Genomic DNA, 21,569 nt, shown 5'->3' with positions numbered 1-21,569 from the left:
GGTAATGTGATTCTCCTATTTTGTTTCTGCCAACAGGGTTTATGTGACATATTACTTGGTTTACAAATTAGGTAATGTTTCTTTGCCTTTACCTGGGCCCTGACCAAAGTGATATTGTGACATACTTCTGGGCCCAGCACCAATGTGAGGTCACTCTCCAGGTTGGGTACTATACATGAGGGTCATTGCTACATACAAGTAGGACAATTGCCTAGGTGAAATAAGTATCCTCTTGCCAAAGTCCTGCCTACATAGGGGGTTTTCAAATGTCACTGAAGTGAGCTTCCAGGTGATATAACTCTTCTGCCAGGGTCCTGCCCACAAGGGGGATTGTGACAACTCACTGGACTCTCACCCAAATAGGTGATGTGACTTCTTACCTTCCCTCTGGCCACAAGTGATATTGTGCTTTATATCTGAGGTCGTTACAAAAGTCTAATATCAACTCATATGTGTGGAGCCAGGACATGTGTAGTATGATGAGTTTTATTCTTAAACTTTTCCACAAGTTTAATTGTGACATAGACTTTTGCCCAGCTCCTGAGTGACTTAATAATTCTGCCAAGGTGTAGCCCCAAAATGAGATTGTGACAAATATCCATGCCAAACACCTTGGTGATTTGACCGTGCTATATTAACAGTATCCTCAGGGGGAATGTCACATATTTCTGGACACATCATTTAGGTTACTTGACTCCTCTTTGGCCTGTACCCAACTTCCTTTAATAATTGTAGCATTTGTAAACACTGCATCTAAATGACATGACTGTCTATTCTGGATCCTGTCAACAGGAGACATTGTGACATATTTCTGGGCACAGCTTTTAGATGATATGACTCTCCTCTCCTGCCTGGTCACTGGCCACAAAGACATTGCACAACAGAGATAAACCTAGCACACAAATTTTGAGACATTTCTGAAAAGACCTAGCCTACAAAAAGAATATTGGAATAGTTTTGGCCCAGCATTTAGGTGATGTTGCTGTTCTGTCTGCTTCATAACCACAAAGGCATTTGTAACATATAACTAGGCACGACTAACAGGAATGATAATGACTTTTATATGTAGATTCCTCCAATAGAGGATATTTTTACTCTTATAAGTAGGGTTAGGGACATGCATGGTGTCCTGAATCTCCTTCTTGCACAAAGGTCACAAAAGATTACAATGCTCACACATATTTTACAATGCTCTTGGGTTATACAGAAGGAGTCAAAGCAGGTCTTAGAATGCAGGTAAAATTGTGCATCTTGTATGCTCATCCAGCTGACAGTAAGGATTATTATCATCTCACATGGATGAAGCCAACTGTCACACTTGAAAAAGGACATGTGGGCTATTGTAAATCTCATATTTGGAATAGTTGGACAGTGTGATTGTGATATCAATCTTTGCCAAGCATCTGTGAAGTTTGACTGTCCTGTCTTGTTCCAGAACATATATGGGAGTTTGATATCTACCAAGTCCAACCTCAAGGTGATGTGACTCTCCTGCCCAGGCCCTTCTCTAAGTAAAGATTGTAATATATCACAGGATCTTGCATCCAGGTGATGTTACATTCTTGCCTGCACCATGTCCATCACAATTATTGTGACATATTCCTGTTTCCACCTCATAGGTGATGTAACTCTTCAGTCTGGAGTGGTCTCAACACGAAGAAAGAATAGAGACATATTGCAAGGCCAGGCACAAAGGCATAAGTACCTTTTGCCAGATCCATGCCAAAAGAGGGAATTGTGATATATCTCTGGGCCTATCATCTAGGTTATGCTTTGCCTGGGCTATGCTTTATAGAGGACATTATGATGTATCTCTGGGCCTATCACCTAAGGGAAGTTACTCACTCCTTGGGCCTTTCCCACAAGAAACATTGTGGCATAAACAGAGAACCTCCACCGAGTTGATGTAACCCTCTTGACTTGGTGCTGTCCTAAGAGAGCCCTGTGACATATCTCAGGATCAGCACCCAAATTATGTGGTTCCTCTGCCTGGTGTCTGTCCTTATGTTACCCTGTGACATATTCCTAGGGAAGCACCTAGGTGATATGACTCTCCTAATCTGCCTGTGCCCTGCCTAGTGGGTCTATTGGAACACAAGTATGAAACCAAGACTGAAATGATGTGACTTTCTTTTTCTGCCTGGGCCTTCAAAATAAGGATATCGACTCATTGCTGAGCTGAGCACCCAGGACATGTGACTCTCCTCTTTTTCTGAAACCATGCCCACAAAAAAGGAATTTTGACCTATTGCAAGGTCCAGCACCCAGATGATACTCTTCCACTCAGGTTCTGCAGAAAGAGAAAATTATGGCATATTGCACATTTCTGTACCCAGCATTTTTATAATTTGACTTCCTGCCTGTGCTGGAATCAAATATTTTAACATATCTTCTGCCCATTCGGTAGGTGTTTCGGCACTCATAACTTAGCTAGGTTTTTTTCCACATGTGGGGTGGTGTCTTATTGCTGGGTCCAGCACTCAGTTAGTGTGACTGTATTTCCTATACCATGCCTAGTGAGGACACTGTGACATATTGCCTGGCACAGCACCTAAGTGATATTACCCTCTTGCCTAGCTTTTGCTCACAAAACGGATTGTGACATATACCTAGGTTCATTTCACAGGCATGATGATGAACTTTATATTGGGATTCACCCAATAAAATATATTTTGCATTTCATCATTAGGCTTAGTGCAATATGTAAAGTCCTGGGTTGCATATTTGTACCAGGCTCATAGAAGCTTTAAACACTACCTTATATAGTGTAAACTCTTTGTTGATAAACTTTGAAGACAGGGCCCAGCAAAAAGTTCAGATTATGACTCTCAGTTACACAACTAGTTGAAAATAAAAGTTGTCACCATCCCACATTTACAATGCTCACTCTTGGGATAATGAGTCTGACAAGGGAATACAGCATGAAGTATGAATTTTGACTTTTATATGTGGATCTGGCCACAGGTGGAATGGTGATTCATTTCTGGACCCAGCCCAGAGGCTTAACAATTGATATTCCCCCTTAATCCTGCCCACAGGAGAGATGTTGACTATCAAACCTAGGTTTAGGATAGTATGTGTAATTGTGACTGCATATGAGCATGTAGGCCTCAGAACTCATGAAAGTTTCATAGAACCCACAGGTGTTTTAGAAAATGTCATACATTGGCCCAGCACACACATGAGATTATGACTCTAATATGCATCCTCAGCCAAAATGTAAAAGTTTCACCCTTAAGGATGAAGTTGTTGTGTAATATCACTAGGCCTAGTGCCCAGGTTTTGAGACTTTTTGCCTCAAATTCCTTTCCATGAATGCATTGTTACATATCACTGGGTCAAAATCATAATGTAATTCTCTCTGAGCCCTGTGAACAGTGGATGTTATCAAACATCTCTGCATCTTTCAGCTAGGGAATGTGTCTCTTCTGCCAGTGTCCTGTCTGCAGGGAACATTGTGACATATTGCTAGACACAGCTTCTATGTAATGTGACTCTACCCTCCTACCTGGATCCTTCCCACTGAAGAAGCTGTTACAAAACACGGAGTGCAAAACCTAGGTGATATGACTCTCCCCTTAGTTCTTGATTCTGCCAAGAGAAGGAATTATACTATTGAACCCAGCACCTAAGGGTGTGACTATACACTATTTATTCAATCCCGTATACAGTGGGCATATTGACATATTATTTGAGACTATACCCAAGTGATATGACTCTTATGTCTGGGTCCTTCCTAAAAGGAGGTTATTTTGTATCCCTGACTCAAGACCTAGGTGATGTGGCTCTTCATTTGTCTCTGCCCAAAGGTGAAATTGTGACATACCTGGATTCAGCTCATATGCACAATAACAACTGTCATGCCTGGACCAAGCCAGGGGATTTATTTTGATTCTCTTAGACAGTCTGGCTACCATGGGCAAACTCCTCAATCTCCCATCTGTAAGAATTCACAAAAAGTATGCTATTCATTCATATCACTTAAAGTCTGAGTGGTACAAAGCGTGTCATAACAGGCACCAGCGATGAGGTGTTATTGTGAATCTTGGAAACACACCCAGCTGAACCCTGGTTGTCATTCTCACATATAAACAGAGCCTACAAATTAGGTATTAAATCTCACACCTATAAGCAGTAGAAACTTTCTGTTACTCTTATACATGAATCTGATCCACATGTGGTTTTGTGACATTTGAAGCATGATTCAGCAGACCTGTGGTGCTTTATAAAACAAAGGTTTTATAAAGCCCTTGGATGTAGAGAGCATCATACATACATTGGCCCAGCATACACATGAGATTGTGACTCTAATATTCAAGCTTAGCTGAAAGTTTGAGGGGTCACCCTAAAAGATGAGGAGATTGTGTCATATCACTAGGCCTAGTAACCAGGTGTTGAGACTTTTGGCTTAAATTCTTGCCCATAGGTTCATTGTGAATTATCACTTGGTCAGAATCCTAATAACATGAAACTCCTGCTCGGACCTAGTGAATAGGGGATATTATCACATATCTCTGGGCCTATCAGCCAGGTGATGTGTCTCTCATGCCAGTGTGCTGCCACAGAGGACATCGTGACATAGTGCTTGATATAGTATCTAGGTAATGTGACTCTCCACTTCTGCCTGGATTCTGGCCACTGAAGAAACTGTGACATACCACTGGGTACAAAACCTAGGTGATGTGACTCTCCTATTTGTCTTGGACTTTGCCAATGAGGAAATAAAAACAGATTGCTGAGCCCAGCACCTAGGGCTGTGACAATCCTCTATTTTTCAACCCAGTATTTAGTGGTCATCATATTATTTGAGACTGTACCGAGGTGATATGGCTGTTCTGACTGGGTCCTGACTAAAAAAGGAAATTATAATGCATCCCTTGCACCACCCAGATAATGTGACTCTTCTGTCTTGTCTCTGTCCAAAGGTGAAATTGTGACATATACCTGGATTCATCTCATATGCACAGTAATAACTCTCATACCTAGACCTAGCCAGTGGAAGATATTTGACTCTCACAGGCCGACTTAAGGCCATGGGTAAAGTCCTAGATCTCCCACCTGTAAGAATTAATGGAAAATTATGCTACTCAGGCATATCATATAAAGTCTGAGTGTTACAAAGAGTTTCATAACAAGTACTTGCAACCAGGTACTATTGTGACTCTTGGATGCACACAGAGCTGACATGATTTTCATTTTCACAAATGAACAGAATCTGCAAATGAGGTAGTAAATCTCACACATAGAAGCAGTCAAAGCTTGCAATTGTTACTCTCATAGAGGAATCTGATCCACAGATGGTTTGGTGATGTTTGAACTATGATTTAGCAAACCTGTGGTACTTTGACTTTCCTACTGGAACACAATCTTCAAGTGGGATTGATGCTCTTATATATGGATCTTTCCTATTTTTGAGATTGTGACACCTGTAATTCAACCCAATTTATGGAAGGTGTCGACTTTCATACCTGAAGCCAGGACTTGTGTGGGACTATGAAAGTTATTTCTGAACATTTTTGAGTGCGTAATTGAGAAGTATGACTTTGCACAGCATCTGAGTGTTTTGAGTCCCCTTTCTATGCCCAGAGCACAGTTGAAATTGTGACTTATGTGCACCAAGCACCTAAGCAATAAGTAACATATTTTTTGGCAATGCAACAGAGGTCATTAATATCACTGAGACAAGCACTTGGCCCATGTGAAATCTTGGCCGGAAGCCTGCCTACAAACAGCACTGTGGATTTTATTTAACTTGATTGCTTAAGTGATATGATATTCTTCTACTGTCTTGGCCCTGCACTTCTGGTGGGTTGTGACACATAACTGGGTACTGCACTCAGGTGATGTGACACTTTTTGGGGGAATGAAGTTTCTGCCAATAGGAATCTTTGTAACATATTACTTGGATCAACACCTAGGTGATGTTTGTTATCTCTTGCCTGAGCCCTGATCACCAGAGGGATTGTGACATATTGCTGAACCCAACACCAAAGTGAGGTTACTCCCCTGACTTGGTCATACACATAAGGGACATAGTGACATATATTCAGGCCAATTGCCTAGATGAAGTTTGTCATCTCTCCTGCCTAAGTTCTGCTCACTGGGGGGATTTTATATATCACTGAAACCAGCATCCAGGTGATGTGACTCTTCTACCAGTGTCTTAGCCACAAGAACGATTGAGACATTTCACTGGACCAGCATCCACTAAGGTAATGGAACTTTCCTTTTTTTGCTCTCTGTCCATTTTTACATTTATCTGAGACCAGACAAAAAGCCTAATGATGATGCTTGTCCCCAGAGCCAGGACATGTGCAGGATCATGATTCTCATCCCTGCCCCTTTTCACAGGTAGTATTGTGACGTATGTCTTTGCCCAACTCCTGAGTGATTTAATAATATTGCCTTGTTACAGCATACAGATGACATTTGGACCTACATCTTTGCAAAGAACCTTTGTGATTTTACTCTCATGTTGTAACAGGGTTCTCAGAAGCGATCGTAACATACCTCTGGACCCACTGTCTAGGTTTTGCGACTTTCCTCTCCTGCATGAACCCTGCTTGCAGTGAGGAGTGTAGCATTTCTAAGCACTGCACCCAAATGACATGAAAATCTTGTCTGGGCTTTTTAAAGACAAGACATTGTGATATCTCTCTTGACTCTCCTCTACTGCCTGGACATAGGCCAAAAGGGGCATTATACCATACAGCTGAGCCTAGCACCCGAGGTTTGTGACATTCCTGTTAGGGCCCTCCCTACCAAAAGGATATTGGAGTACTTCTGGCTTAAGATTTAGGTGATGTGGTTGTCTGCCTGTTTAATTACCACAGATGGGATGGTGCCATATATGTAGACACATCTAAAATACATGATAAGCACTCTCATATGTGAACCCAGGCAATAGAAAATATTTTGACTCTTATAAGTAGGTTTAAAGAGATAAGTGATGTCCAGGATCTCCTTCTGGTAAAAAGGTCACAGAAGATTACAACACTCACACATATTTTATAACATCCTTGTGTTGTATAGAGACAGTCATAACAGGGCCTAGCACAGGGAGAAAATTGGGATTTTCATATGCACATCCACCTGACAGCTTTCACCATTATAGATGGATGAAGGCAACTGTCCTACATAAAAACAGAACATGCATGGTATTGTAACTTTAATCCCTAAAATTTTATTCTATCATGACTGTGATATAAATCTTTGCTAACCATCTGCATGATTTCACCCTTCAGACTGGTTCCAGCCTACATGTGGGATTTTGATATCTATCTGGGTCAAACTTGAAGTGATGTGACTCTTTTGCCTGGGCCCTCCACTCAGAATTATAACATCACTGGATCCATCACACAGGTGATGTTACTTTCTTGCTTGCACCATTCCTACAGATATCATTGTGATGTATTACTGTATCCATCAATTAGAAGATGTAACTCTCCTCTCTGGAATGGTCCTTGCACACAGGGCAAAACAGTGACATATTTCTAGGTCAGACACACAAGTGATGATGCACTTTTGCCAGGGCCATGCTCAGAAAAGTTCATTTTGACATATCACAGGATCTACCATGTAAGTGATATGGCTCTTCCACTTGAAACTTGCCCAGTTGAATAGTGACATACTGCTAGACTAGGCACAAATTTGATGTAACTCGTTTGCCAGGGCCATGCTTGCAAAAAGGCTTTGTGACATATCTCTGGGCCTATCACCTAGGTAATATGACTTCATGCTTGGCACTGCACACATGAAGCATTGTGACATAAGAGTGGAATCTGCACCTAAGTGATGTAACTGTCTTGCCAGGGTCCTTTTCTAAGGCGGACTTGTGAATATCTCAGTACCCAGGACCAGGTGATGTGGCTCTTCAACCTGGTTTCTGCCCACATATTAAGTTGTGACATATAACTAAGGAAACATCTAGGTAATATGACTCTTTTTCTCTCTGAGCCCAGTGTACTGGTGACATTGGACCATATTTCTGAGCCCATGACCTAAGTGATGTGACTGTTGTTGTCTGGGTCTTTACAATGGTAAGATTGTGACATACTGATGAACTCAGCACTTAGATAATGTGACTCTTGTCTTGTAACTGAACAATGCCCACGAACAGATCTTTTGCCGTATTACAGGGCCCCATACCTGGATGATGTTGCTCTTCTGCGTAGGTCATGCATAAAGAGGAAATTGGGGCACATTGCTTGGCCTAGAACCCTAATGACATGACTCTCTTTTGTGCCAGGATCAAAGAAGGTATTTGGACACATCTTTGGCCCATTTTCTAGGTGTTTTGGTTCTTATCATTTTGCTGAATTTCTTCCACATGTGATTATATTATATTGCTGGTTCCAGCCCCCAGTTAATGTCACCCTCTTTCCTAGGCACTGCTTAGAGAGGGCATCATGGCATATTGATTGACAAATATCCTAAGTGATGTTAACATTCTGCATAAGTTTGCTAACAAATGGGATTATGACATATACCTTTCTTCATTTCAAAAGTATGATGACCAAGCTTATGTTGGGATTCAGCCAATAGGAGATATTTTTCCTCTCATCACTTGGTTTAGGTCAAAAGGTCAGGTTATTCATTGCATGTTTCTACAAAGCTCACAGTAGTTTACAACACTAACTCATGTAATAAAAACTTCTTGTGTGGTACAGAGGGTTTCTTAAGAGTGCCCAGCAAACAGTTAAGATTATGATCCTTGACTACACACTGAAGTGAAATTAAGTTTCTACCATCCTACATTTACAAAGCCCGTTGTTGAGATCCTAAGTCTAACAAGTGAGTACACCACAAAATTGGAATTATGACTTTCATAAATGAATATGGCCACAGGTGGAATGGTGACCATTTTTGGAGCAAGCTCACCGTCATAATAATGATCTCATCATTAACGCCAGTCTATAGGAGAGATATTGACTGTCATGTCCGGGTTTAGGGCAATATGTATAATCATAAGTCTATGAATGCCTGTAGGCCTCAGAGAGGATTGCAACTCTCATGAATATTGTGTAACGTTCTCAGATATTGTAGACAGCATCATACAATGACTAGCACACACATGAGATTGTGACCCTCTTATACACAAATAGCTAACATTTAATAATGTCACCTTTAAAGATGAGGATATTTTGTCTAATTCCTTGCCCTAGCACCTTGTGTTGAGAACTTTTAGTTTAAATTCCTTTCTATAAGGGCGTTGTTACATATCACTGGGTCAGAATCATGATAATGTGAGTCTTCTGCTAGGGCCCTGAAAACAGAGGATAATTTTACATATCTCTGGGCCTATTGGCTATGTAATATCTCTCTCCTGCCAATACCCTGCCCAGACAAGACACTATGATGTATTGCTAGATTTAGAATCTAGGTAATGTGACTCATCTCTCCTGCCTGGATCCTCCTTTCTGAAAAAATTGTGATATACCACTGAGTGCAAAACCTAGGTGACACAAGTCTTCTTTTTGTCCTGGACTGTGTCAAGAGAGGGAATTATTACATATTGGTGATCAGAGCACCCACGTGATACCATCGTCTTTTTAATAAAACTATCTATATTGAGGATGGTGACATATTACTTGCAGTTGTACCCAGGTGATGTGGCTCTTCTGACAGGTTTCTGCCCACAGGTAAGATTTTGGCATATAACTAGGGAAGAATTTAGGTGATAGGACTCTCTCTTTCTGCCTAGCCCTTGTTTACTGGGGACGCTGGGATATATATCTGAGCCCATTAAGTGAAGTGACTCTCTGACTGGTCTAATGGAGGGATTGTGAAATATTGCTCAGCCCCACTATCAGGTTATTTAATTCACTTTTTTTTTTCTCAAATCATGACCACAGACAGAAATTTTGGCCTATTGCAGGGTCAATCACCCAGATAATGTTACTCTTTTACATGGATCCTGCATGTAGAGAATGTTATGACATACTGCCGGGCCCAGCACCCATATTTTAAGCCTTTTGTGGAACTGCGATTTCTCTTTTATGTGCCGTTTTTCTCAAACCCTTAGCAAGGAATAATTTGTATACTTGTTTCCCAGTCAAATATGTAATCATGGCAATTTGCTAAGTAAGAAGCAGGGAATGGCAGGCATCCTTAAATGGAGTTAAATAAATCCTAATTACTTACACCTGCAGAAGCTGTTGCTTTTGTGAGGTATGTGATTAGCAGCCAGTGTGTACTGGAAAATGTGATTCTCTGTCTAAATATGGGATGCAGCCCAGAGGTCCCTCAGTTCACAGCTCTCTCACTGTGTACATTAGCCCAGCCTGGGCTCTCCTGGCCACTTTTTAAGGCTGACTGCATGCCTGAATGCAGTGTGTGGCCAACTGAGCCCATTCTTCTTGTTCCATGTGCAAAGCAGCTGTGATCATTTAAAAAAAAATTGGTTCTGTTTAACTTAGTGATTATGAACTTTCTGCTTTTCTAGCCCAGTGATTCTTGGCCTTGGCTACATATTAGAATCACCAGGGACACTTTTTTTAAAAATTCTGATTCCCAAGCTGCACACAGTTAAGTCAGACTCTCTGGGGGATCAAATGTGTAAAGTGCCCTTAGCGATTACAAATGTGCTGTCAAGTTTGAAAATGAGTGGTTCCCAAACTTCAGTTAGCAGGCTTGTTAAAACAAAGATTGCTGGACCCTACCCCCTAGATTCAATAAGAGGGAGACAAGGGTGTCCCAAACTTTGCACTTCTCATATTTATTACAAAACACTGTCAAGGTTTGCTGTGGTTTGGATATGGTTTGTCCACACCAAACTCCTACTGAGGCTTGGTCCCCAGTGTAATGGTGCTGGGAGATGGTGAGACTTTTAAGAGGTATTTGGATAACAAGGGATCTGCCCTTGACAAATTTAATGACATCTGGTGGGAGTGCGTTCTCCCTCTCCCCAGACTGGATTAGTTACCAACAGAGGGGATTGCTGTAGAATGAGGCTGACTCTCCTGTATTTTATCTTTGCACTTGCCCACTTCCCATTCTGCTTCTCCATCATGTTATGATACAGCACAAGACTCTCACCAGGGTCATAATATGAAACCCCAGGCTCCAGAATTGTGAGCCAAATTAACCTTTATTCTTGATAAATTAAAAATAAAATCTTATTTATTTATTTTTGTGGGCCTTAAACAACATGAATTTATTTTTCACTGTTTTGGAGGCTGGGAAGTCCAAGATCAAGGTGCTAGTCAATTTTATTATTATTATTATTACCACTATTATTATTATTATACTTTTCTGGGGTACATGTGCAGAACATGCAGTTTTGTTACATAGGTATACACCTGCCATGGTGGCTTGCTGCACCCATCAATCCGTCTCCTACATTAGGTATTTCTCCCAATGCTATCCCTCCCCTAGCCCCTTATCCCAACAGGCCCTAGTGTGTGATGTTCCCCTCCTTGTGTCCACGTGTTCTCACTGTTCAACTCCCACTTATGAGTGAGAACATGTGGTGTTTGGTTTTCTGTTATTTTGTTAGATAAAACCTTTATTCTTGATAAATTATCCAGTCTCAGGTATCATTACAGCAACAGAACACAGACTAAGAGAAAGATCAAAACAATGTTAAATTCCTTTTGGAGTTAGAATATTTAACTATTTTTTGCACATCACAGGCATTGACTGTCATGTTCATAAATGTTTAATAGGTGTTAGCTCATACAATCATTTTCACAAGGCTGTTTCCTTCTTATTTTTCACGTCTTATAAAAAGTGCCATAGCTCAGATTCCCTTAAAAAGTCACCTGACTCAGTTACTCTCTCTCACTTCACCTGGTTTCTTTCATTGGAGACTCTAACTCATCTGTAATCTTGCTTCTGTCTCTTTTAGTTCCACATTAAGTTCCCAAATGGCAGAAACCCCATCTTCTTCACCTATTGGCTAGCATGCGATAGGTACTTCTTTGCCTAGTATGTAGCACATGACCACTATTTTTCTAATTGCAGAATGAATGGGTTCAGGCAGCAACATGGAAAAAGATGTATCATGGTCTACATTTCACAAATCAGCACATAATTATTAAGTAAATTATCTGGGATCACAGTGGAGGAACTAAGATTCAAATTGTCTTCTGACCAGAGCTGGGCTCTCAAACCATTCCAAGAATTGATCATCAGCCTTAAATATCAGTCTTCTTTCCTGGCAATTAACTGAGTTACTCCTTTAAGAATGCCAATTTTCTTTGCCTTACTACCACCTGGCTCAACTATTTTATTTTCCAAATAACAATAAAAATACAGCGCCCAAACTGTAGAAAGTGGCAATATCCTACTGATTTAAAAACTACTGTCCATACCAAAAATCCCATTAACAATGCCCCAAAGAATTAAGTAAGATTTCTACCTCATATAAAATCATAAACATTTTATTTTAAAATGTTGATATTTAGGAGAAAAAAAGCTACATGAAAGTAAGTGGATTTGAATTATCTGACTTTATTTAGCATGCAATGCTATTTATTCTGGCAATAAATTAATATGTACAGTTATAAAAAATGTTGGGTGCTTTTTCCAACAAAAAGGTTTCTGAATATGCACACTAGAATATATGCAGAATCCTTTAAACAGTCAAATTCATAATTTTTAAACCCAGAAGCATGGTAACATCAAGTTACGGAAGAATGGACTTTATCTGTAACTCATGATTTAGTTTGAGTTTATAAAGGTTTCAATTACCATTTCAGTTCCTACAAGCTACCAAGCCTGAAATTAGAGAACTGACAGCTGAGAAATGAAATCACCTGATCGAGTCTCCTAATTGTACAGCTGAAGAATTCAATGGACTTGCCAAAGATTACAAAGCTAAAAAGAGACATAGCCTGGATTACAAATCAGTTTTTATAGGTGCTCCAGAAATGTCTTGGGCTAAATAAGGAATATATATCACACAGAACTTCAGTCATATATCAGTGTCCAGTTTTACTTTCCTGACTCATTATCTTTTAGAGATGAGGTCTTGGCCTGTCACACAGGCTGGAATGCTGTGGTGTGATCACAGCTCACCACAGCCTCAAAATCCTGGGCTCAAACACTTTGCTCATGGCCCCACACCTTGCTAATTAAAAGAAAATTTTTAGAGACAGGGTCTCTCTATGTTGCACAAACTAGTCTTGAACTCCTGGCCTCACATGATCCTCCTGCCTCAGCTTCCTGAGTAGCTGTGATTACAAGCACGAGCCACTGCACCTGGCTCTGATACTACTTTATGCTTAACACAGGATTCAATCTTGATGTGTTCTTTTATAGTTCACAACCTTAGTGACTCAACTTTTTAGAAATAAAGAAATATATGATATGCTTTGCTCCTCTCATTAGAAATGATTTTATTTAGAAATAAAAGAGGTAACATGTTGGCAATACCTAGAAAACCATCAACATGAGCATCTTTGCATTAACATGAGCATCTTTGCAGGTGATCCCACCATAGTAGGAGAGTACTCTGATCTGTTCATCTGAGCAGTCATTTTGCTTTTGCAAGGCAGTTGTGGATTACTTCTGGAATGACAGTGTCCCGAACAGCAATGAGATTTCTCTTCACATCCAGAATATGCCAATAATGTACCAAGCACTTTCAGCATACAATTTTTAGTAATTTATTGTCTCAGTCTAGCGGCTGCACGTAGCCACGCTGATGGCAGGTAAAAAAAGGCTACTCACTTGTTTTTTAACCTCCAATGAACATGTGCAGTGCATTTACCAATCAGTAATGGAACATTCACATTACACTAATTTATTTTTCTAATTGGAGAAGCCATTCCTACAACAACCTGACAGACATCAGTGCATTAAAGTTTTTTATTTATACCCAGTAAAGTTGTGTATATAAAGTTAATTTTCAAATTTCCCATGTATATGATTATTTCTTGCTATTCTTAGTACTGCAGCAAAGGAAGACTGATAGACTATCTTTATGTTTCTTTTTCTCCAAGGCAACATTTCCATGCAGGAATGAATGTCTGGTTTGGCTGAAGGTTATAGAGGCTTATTAAATGTGCTCTCATAGGCATATTTATTCACAATAGGCCCCTCATTTTCAAACTCATTCTCTGTTGTATATGCTTTATCTTGTAGTAGTGGCATGACACTGTGATATCCCAAAAGCACAGTCACTGGCCATGAAGACTTGATATTAACCCCTATCTGGAATGCAATTTCATTAGCCTTATCAAGAAACAAACAAAAACCCTGATACAGAAATATGACGTGCTCTGATCTGCCAAAGTCATTCAAACATTTCATTTACTACACTCGTATGCTTTGCTCTTCTCATTCTGTTAACAATTTCACTTCTTTTGGATGCCTTTCTTTTCATCTTGTCCTGACTTCCAGGGAATATACAGAATATAAGAAAAGTCTCTATTCTTTCATCACTTCACTTTGGACTTTCTTTCTTGTTCACTAACTTTTAGCTCTGGGGAAATTGTGACCTCACTGTATCTTCTTTTAATACTATGACTGAACTCTGTGCAGGAAGCATTACAGAAATGACATGTTGAACAGAATGTGTCCATTCCAATGGGAAAACTAAGGAGACAGGCTTGGTACAGAAACTAGAAGTGTGGGACTGCTGAAGCAACTAGTTTTAAATTTAGAACAGCAAAGCTGATGTCAAATTTCAAAGGAGGGACTAATTTTAATCATCTTAATAACCAAGTCAAAAATATAATCTCTTTTGGAATCCTAATGACTGAGGTAGATGATGCTGTTATCACATATTAAAGCAATTTGGTTTAAGACATGAAAATACCACTGCTGTTCTGTAAGAGTGTGAATTCTTTCCAACAACTGCTGATTTCATCCAACTGTTCAGTATTTGAAGGATTCTTCAGCATTTAACTAATTTAACTAATTGTTGGCTGAAGGGGCTGGGACTGATTCTGCACACACAAACTGATCCCTGTGTCACACACAAACTGATCCCTGTGTCACAATGCATTAATATTAAACCTTCATTTTGTTACAGAATCAATCCAGCTCTTTTAATTTTGTTTTTCCATTGCTATTATCATTTCATCCTTGTTCAAAGAGCCAATAATATCACCAGAATTAGAATCTTAAACATGTATCAGTTTTTGTTTCTGAATTCATTATTTAATATAAATCACCTTATAAACACACATGCCCATTTTCAGTACAGAGCAACCACTTCTCAGAAATCACATAAAGACATGTTACATCTTTTAAATTTCTGTGTTAATTACTACTTACACTAAAACTTCTCCACTTCAATATTTGGTCATTCAAATACCAGTCCTCTTTAAAGTAATTACTTCTTCCAACTAAAAGGGACAGGTCTTTATGTGTTTCCCAAAACAGATAATTTGCAATGTTAGCTACAGAGATGGATAAATGAAATTCCATCTCTGACCACTTATCCAGGCTTATGTCAGCTACCACAAGAAATCTCTGCCTCCGAGGTTATCCCTCATCTCCAGCAATCTGATTCCCAAAAGATTGGCCCTACTCTGTCCCTACTGCTTTGTTGCCCAGTATTTGAAACCCTTTCAGTGTTGTGGTTATAACCGACCATAGAGTTTCAGCTAGGTAAAGAGAATGCGAAGGGAGTGAGGGGCAGTGAAAGGGTGGTAGGATGAATATGATGTCGTTCCAACGGGGTTCGGGTATGGCATCCAGGGTGGATAAATGAGGGCAACAGCACTCTTCTCTCTCTCCTTCCTGTTCTCTTGGGAAAACCATAAACCTAGTTAAATCTAACCTTCTGTGTCTATATTCACTTATGAAGACTGAATTGCTACCACCTTTAACCCTCTCTTTATCCTCCATCACAACTGTTTACCGTCCCATGTCTCTCTCTCGTTTGCAGCAAACTCCTTAAAAGAAATGCCTATACTCACTGCCTTCTGTTCTCTCATCCTCTCCCACCAGTTTTCTGCCCATTGGTTTCTTCAATCATGCACCGTTCCTGTTACTCCATAGAAAATGCTCTATCACCTTCACAAATGAACTCAGTGTTGCTAAATGGTTAAATCCCTTTTTCTTTTTTGAGGTGGGGCCTCACTATGTTGCCCAAACTCCTGGGATCAAGTGATCCTCCTGCTTCAGGCTCCCAAAGTCCTGGGATTACAGGCATGAACCACCATACCCAGCCAAAGCTAATGGTTAATTCTTGATTTCTTTCTATCAGTGTCATGTGACAAGGATCACCACTTCCTTGATCCTTTCTCATCTGGTTTCCAGGATTTGACACTGCTGATTTTCCTCCTTTCTTAGCGGTTGCTCCTTTACCATCAGCTTTGGCAATTCCTCAATTCCCTCCCTGAATTTTTAAAACTGGAGTGCCTTAAGGAGCAATCCTGTATTTTATCCATCTCTACAATCACAGAACTGGTAATCTCATCCAATCTCATGGCTCTAACTGTTACCTATCACTGATAACTCCCAAACTGACATTGCTAGCCAATCTCTCTCATGAACTCCAGACATACATATCCAATTGCCTTCTCAACAGCTCAACTTGGATGACAGACCTCTCAAAGTTTGTAGGTATAATTCCAACCACTATACCAACCCCCATACCTATAGCTACATTGCCTCAACTGACAGTAACTCCATCCTCCCAGTTATTAAGGTCACAAATACTGAAATCATCCTTGACTCACTCCTTCACAAACTATATCCCATCAGTCATTCAAAGTGTATCCAGAATCTAACTACTTCTCATTACTTTCATTGCTGAAACCAGGTCCAATCTACCTATCTCCTTTAATTAGTGTAATAATCCCCTAACTGGTTTTCCCATTTCTATCCTTGCTCTCTATAGTCTACTCTGAACACAGCAGTCAACATCACTTTTTAAAAAAACTTAAGTTGGATCATAGCACTCCTATGTTCAAAAATCCTCCAATAGTTCCCTATACACTTGCAAGAAGAGACAAAGTCCTTAAAGTGATCCACAACTTTATCTTGAACTACTCCCATCCTTCTCTGCTCTGGTCACACCGGCCTTCTTTTTGTTATTTGAGAAAATCAGGCATGTTCCTGTTTTAGGTCCCCTTCGCTGAACGATACTTTACTAGACTGTCTTAGCCCCCATGACCTCATATGTACATGGCTCACTCCCCCACCTCCTTCAAATCTTTACTTAACAAGTCTTTCCTCAGTAAGGCCTGCCATGATCACCCTATGGAAAACTGCAACCTCCGCGCAGACCAGCACTCCTGATCTTCCTTGCCATGTTTGCCTTCTGTTGCAGAGCACGTTTTAATACAAGAATGAATCATTATATTTCTAAATAATAGTATATATTATAGCCTGCTTCTCTTATGAGGCTCTGTGCCTCATCTCAACTTTCTGTATATTCATTTTAGAGCTCATCCTTGAGAGTGTTAAGCTCCTTACCTAAGATTCCATTCAAAGTGCTGAACGAAACTTTTGGCAGGAGTGGGCAGTAATAACATTTTTTTTTCCTATTGTCAACATCCTTGGGTGAAAGACAATAGGGCAAATAAAGGCTAAAATGAAATTGTAAAGCTGCACCTAGTAATTATACCTCAAACAAGATAATGCAGAATTCAACGTATAAGCCAGGCATGAAATACCATACAATTGTTTCCGAAGTAACTCTAGAAGCTCTAAGCAATTTTAATTACATATTAAATAGAAGAGAAATATAAAGATTGTCCATTAAATAATCTATATAATTACTTTCTTCTATTTAATAAGTAATAATTTTCACTAGACAAAGCTAGATTTAGCTTTTTTAAAATTTATTATTTTTTTTAAATTTACTACTTGGCTGTTTATCAAAGGTGTTTAAAACCTGACTAAAAAAACATACCGCACTTTACCTAGCACACTGAAACATTCTCCTGCCCTCATCACTGACAGGCTAATACGAGTCCTTGTCACTGCCTTACAACCCCCTTCTCCTGTTTTAAAATTATATCACTTTCTTTGTCACAAATCACTTTTATAATGAGAGGGCAGCTAGGACACGTTGCCATGTCTTCCACATTCTCCAGATCTTCCTACAAGGAAATCAAACACCATGTCGTCAGCATAGTCTTCTCTTCTCCACCTCCTCCCCCAAACCTATCCCACCGCTAGGTGCAAGTCTCTAGGTGGCTTGCCTTCCCCACAAGGTGAGTGAGAACCCCAGGGCCTTTAGCAAGAAATGCCGAAATCATTTTCCCTTGGAAGCGTCACTTAGGGGAAACAGGAAGGTTAATTGAGCTTCAGTCGCCCCAAAAGCCCTGGGAAAGAAAAACCGAGTCACCTCCTAGACAGAAATATCCCGGACGAGGACTCTAAGGCAGGGAGACAGGTTCCCCGCCGCCCTCTCCCTGGCCTAATCTAAGGTCAGAACTACGTGCCTACCGAAAGAGCTCCGGGTATTAGGTGGGGTGGGGGGATGCGGGAGGAGGAAGATTCAGCAACAGGAGGAATATTCAGCAACAGCTTGGGTAACCCAGCACAGCAAAGGCTACCCAAAGACAGAAGGAACACGGCGGAGCAAAACTGCGCTTACTTGGGTGAAGCTGCATAAGGGGCCCTAAAGTTACCTTGGTGATGGAGAGGTTATCTCCACATGGGCAGCGATAGAAATAGCTATCGGAGTCCTCTTCATATTGAAAGTCCTTGACTTCCAGCTCGTCTTGAAACACTGCCATGGTCAGCCGGGTCGCCAAAGAGATGACACCCAGCTAGGGTCGGAGACACTGGGAAGAAAACAACTCTTGCTCAGTGGGGTAGCGCACCCCTCCTCCTATTGAACGGCCGTGACCAATAGAATGTGGGGCTTGCTCGCGCCACTGCGTTCTGTCTGGGACTGCGTAGTATCCTAGGCAGTAGTAGCTGAACTTGGCCAGGTCTGCAAGCTAGATGCCAATGGAGAAAGTTTCCCTGCTTATCGCCTACTTTAGGCCTTAAACAGCCCGCTGAAGGCTGCAGCAGATGCTAGGTGGCATCTTCCTGGCCCTCGGGAAAGGCGGAGTGGGGAGACGAGAGCAGCTTAGCGTCCTCCACCTCCCTGGTGAAGGACTAAAAGTTCCCCTAGTATTTCTGTTCCCCTAGTGACGTTGAGCCCAGGGCGACTGTCAGCTTGTTAGTTCCTGGTTGCAGGTATATCCCACTTCTTTCTCACCCCTGACATCTTAAAATACCCTAAACTGTGTTGCTGAAAGGACCAAGCCATAGAACATAAAGATTGAATTCAAGTCTTCTGTTTGCCAGGCGTGTAGCATTATTGACTATGATAATTTGTAGTAATAGTAATAACATTACCTTTTATTATTGGGAAGTTATGTGCTAGGTGTTGCAGTAAGTGGAGGTGTCAACTCTAGGAGTTTACATGATATTCCGTTTTATTAATCTTTAAACTGAGGTACAGAAAGTTGGACATCTTGACCAAAATTATACACCTAGGAAATAATGAAGAGCTTGTCTGTCTCCAAAGCCCAGGAACAAATTACTTCTGTGAGCACGTTTTTTCTTTGTGAAAGAAATGTTGTCAGTGGGCAGGTTTATCAGGGTGAGGCCTATCATTTTGTCTTGAAAGCAGTGCTAGTGCCTGTTTTGGTACAACCAATTCCATTGGGTCTTACTCAATTACCAGGCATTTTAATATCTTAGTAGAGAAGGAATGCATCCTAGTGAGAGGTGAAGCCAGCTGGGCTTCTGGGTTAGGTGGGGACTTGGGGAACTTTTCTGTCTAGCTAAAGGATTGTAAATGCACCAATCAGCACTCTGTGTCTAGCTGAAGGTTTGTAAATGCACCAAGCAGCCCTCTGTAAAAACAGGCCAATCAGCGCTCTGTAAAATGGACCAATCAGTGCTCTGTAAAATGGACCAATCAGCAGGATGTGGGCAGGGCCAAATAAGTGAGTAAAACCTGGCCACCTAAGCCAGCATGGCAACCCGCTGGGGTCCACTTCTAGGCTGTGGAAGCTTAGTTATTTTGCTCTTAGCAATAAATGTTGCTGCTGCTCACTCTTTGGGTCAGCACTACCTTTATGAGCTGTAACACTCACCCTGAAGGTCTGCAGCTTCACTCCTAAAGTCAGCGAGACCTCGAATCCACTGGGAGGAAAGACAACTCTGGAGGAGCTGTAATAGTCACTGTGAAGGTCTGAGGCTTCACTCTGAGGTTAGCGAGACCACGAACCCACCGGGAGGAATGAACAACTCTGGAGGTGCAACCTTTAAGAGCTGTAACACTCACTGTGAAGGTCTGCAGCTTCACTCCTGAAGTTAGCAAGACCACGAACCCACCAGAAGGAAGTAACTCCAGGCACATCTGGACATCTGAAAGAACAAACTCCGGACACACCATCTTCAAGAACTGTAACACTCACCCCAGGGTCCACAGCTTCATTCTTGAAGTCAAGGAGTCAACATCTCACTGGAAGGAACCAATTCTGGACACAGTAGTTGGAATAAACGATCTGAGATCAGAGTCTTGAGTTGTTTATTAGCTCTGGCAAATGGATATTTAAGTTCTTTGGGCTTTATTTTCTCTTCTAAGAAAGGGTTGGAGTAGAGATGATTATAAGATCCCTTTTAGATGTAACGCCGCACTTTTGCATGGAAATTATGAGTTTTACTTGGTTCAGCAATTATGTATAACACATTTAGTTTACATGTACATAATATATCCCTGTGCTTATATTTACACACTCATATGTTGGCATGAAGTTACCAATTTTGTGCATACTTAGATGAACCTCCACCAGTGTGGCCCTTTTAGAGCTTGAAAACTTAAAGGCAGAGGAGTTTTAGGGAGAAAATCCAGAAGTTACATTACAGGACTTTATGGAGGATTATTTCGAAGGCCTCACAAACACTTAATTTTGTGTAATTATAGATTTACCCAGCAGCTAGGAAATATTTGTTAAACTTGTCAAGGATTATCTGTGATTATTCTAGTCTGTCTGGGCAAAGGAGAAACCAGAGAAACCCCAGCAAAGCCCACTCAGGTTGATAGCTGCTCCGTTTATCACTGTTGACACAAATACTTCCCACATAGCCTGTTGGAGAGAGGAAAAAAAGGAGATTCTCCATGTCTATTCTGTAGTCCTGATGATCATTTGGAGGTTGAGAGCCATCTTTAGTTCTTTAGTACTTCTGAGTTTAAGTACTTGAAATATGAGCCATTTTTGTATGTAAGAGAAATGGGTGTAGTCATATTTGGCTCATGAGAAGTATAAATTGGTAGATCTTTTCGGAAGCAATTCACATCTTTCAAAAAGAACTTGCTGAGGAATTTTTAAATCTGAAGTTAGTAGTCCAAATGTTTCAGGGTTGTTGGGTAGTTTTTCTTTGTAATGTTCCAACTTTTCGTTGAATACATGTAACCTAAAATGGAAAAAACTAATGAGCTACTTATTAATAATAGTTGACACTATGTTGGTCATACAATGTGACTAAATCCTTTTGTACGTTATGTCATTAAAACAACCCAATGAGTTATAAATGTTATTATCCCCATCTTTAACACTGAGAAGCATGAGGCTTAGGGGCTGAGGAACTTGCCTAAGGCAAAGCTGGTAAATGGCAGTAAGCTCTGATGAGAACTAAAATCTATCTGACCCTAG

At 40.6% G+C, this 21,569-nt stretch overlaps 1 protein-coding gene and 1 long non-coding RNA gene across 3 annotated transcripts in view; one reads left to right on the top strand and one right to left on the bottom strand.

Moving 5' to 3' along the window:
* Nucleotides 1-5,955: 5,955 nt before the first annotated feature.
* Nucleotides 5,956-21,569, top strand: part of LOC134760940 (uncharacterized) — a 72,748-nt gene continuing 57,134 nt past the window's right edge. The window contains exons 1-2 of one of the 2 annotated variants that reach the window (XR_010139071.1): nt 5,956-6,212; nt 7,245-7,362. This is a non-coding gene — a long non-coding RNA (uncharacterized LOC134760940). The remainder of the gene's footprint in view (nt 6,213-7,244; nt 7,363-21,569) is intronic. The other variant, XR_010139072.1, reaches the window with a different exon arrangement.
* On the bottom strand, nt 17,883-18,647 carry LOC129053120 (diphthamide biosynthesis protein 3-like). The gene is made up of 2 exons (XM_054545301.1): nt 18,540-18,647; nt 17,883-18,005 (listed from the first exon to the last, which is right to left on the bottom strand). The coding sequence occupies exons 1-2, from the start codon at nt 18,645-18,647 to the stop codon at nt 17,883-17,885; spliced, it is 231 nt and encodes a 76-aa protein (XP_054401276.1).

This window comes from Pongo abelii, chromosome Y (genome assembly GCF_028885655.2).
Source record: "Pongo abelii isolate AG06213 chromosome Y, NHGRI_mPonAbe1-v2.0_pri, whole genome shotgun sequence".
Taxonomy (NCBI): domain Eukaryota; kingdom Metazoa; phylum Chordata; class Mammalia; order Primates; family Hominidae; genus Pongo; species Pongo abelii.
The sequence above is the reverse complement of the archived record's forward strand: the minus strand, read 5'-3'. Positions and strand labels throughout refer to the sequence as shown.

What these genes read in the sequence shown, in the direction of transcription:
- LOC129053120 (XM_054545301.1), bottom strand. Translation starts at nt 18,647, where the DNA reads ATGGCAGTGTTTCAAGACGAGCTGGAAGTCAAGGACTTTCAATATGAA. An exon ending in ATAACCTCTCCATCACCAAG is followed by an intron (nt 18,006 to 18,539) that starts GTAACTTTAGGG and finishes ATTTCCTTGTAG; the next exon opens with GAAGATCTGGAGAATGTGGA.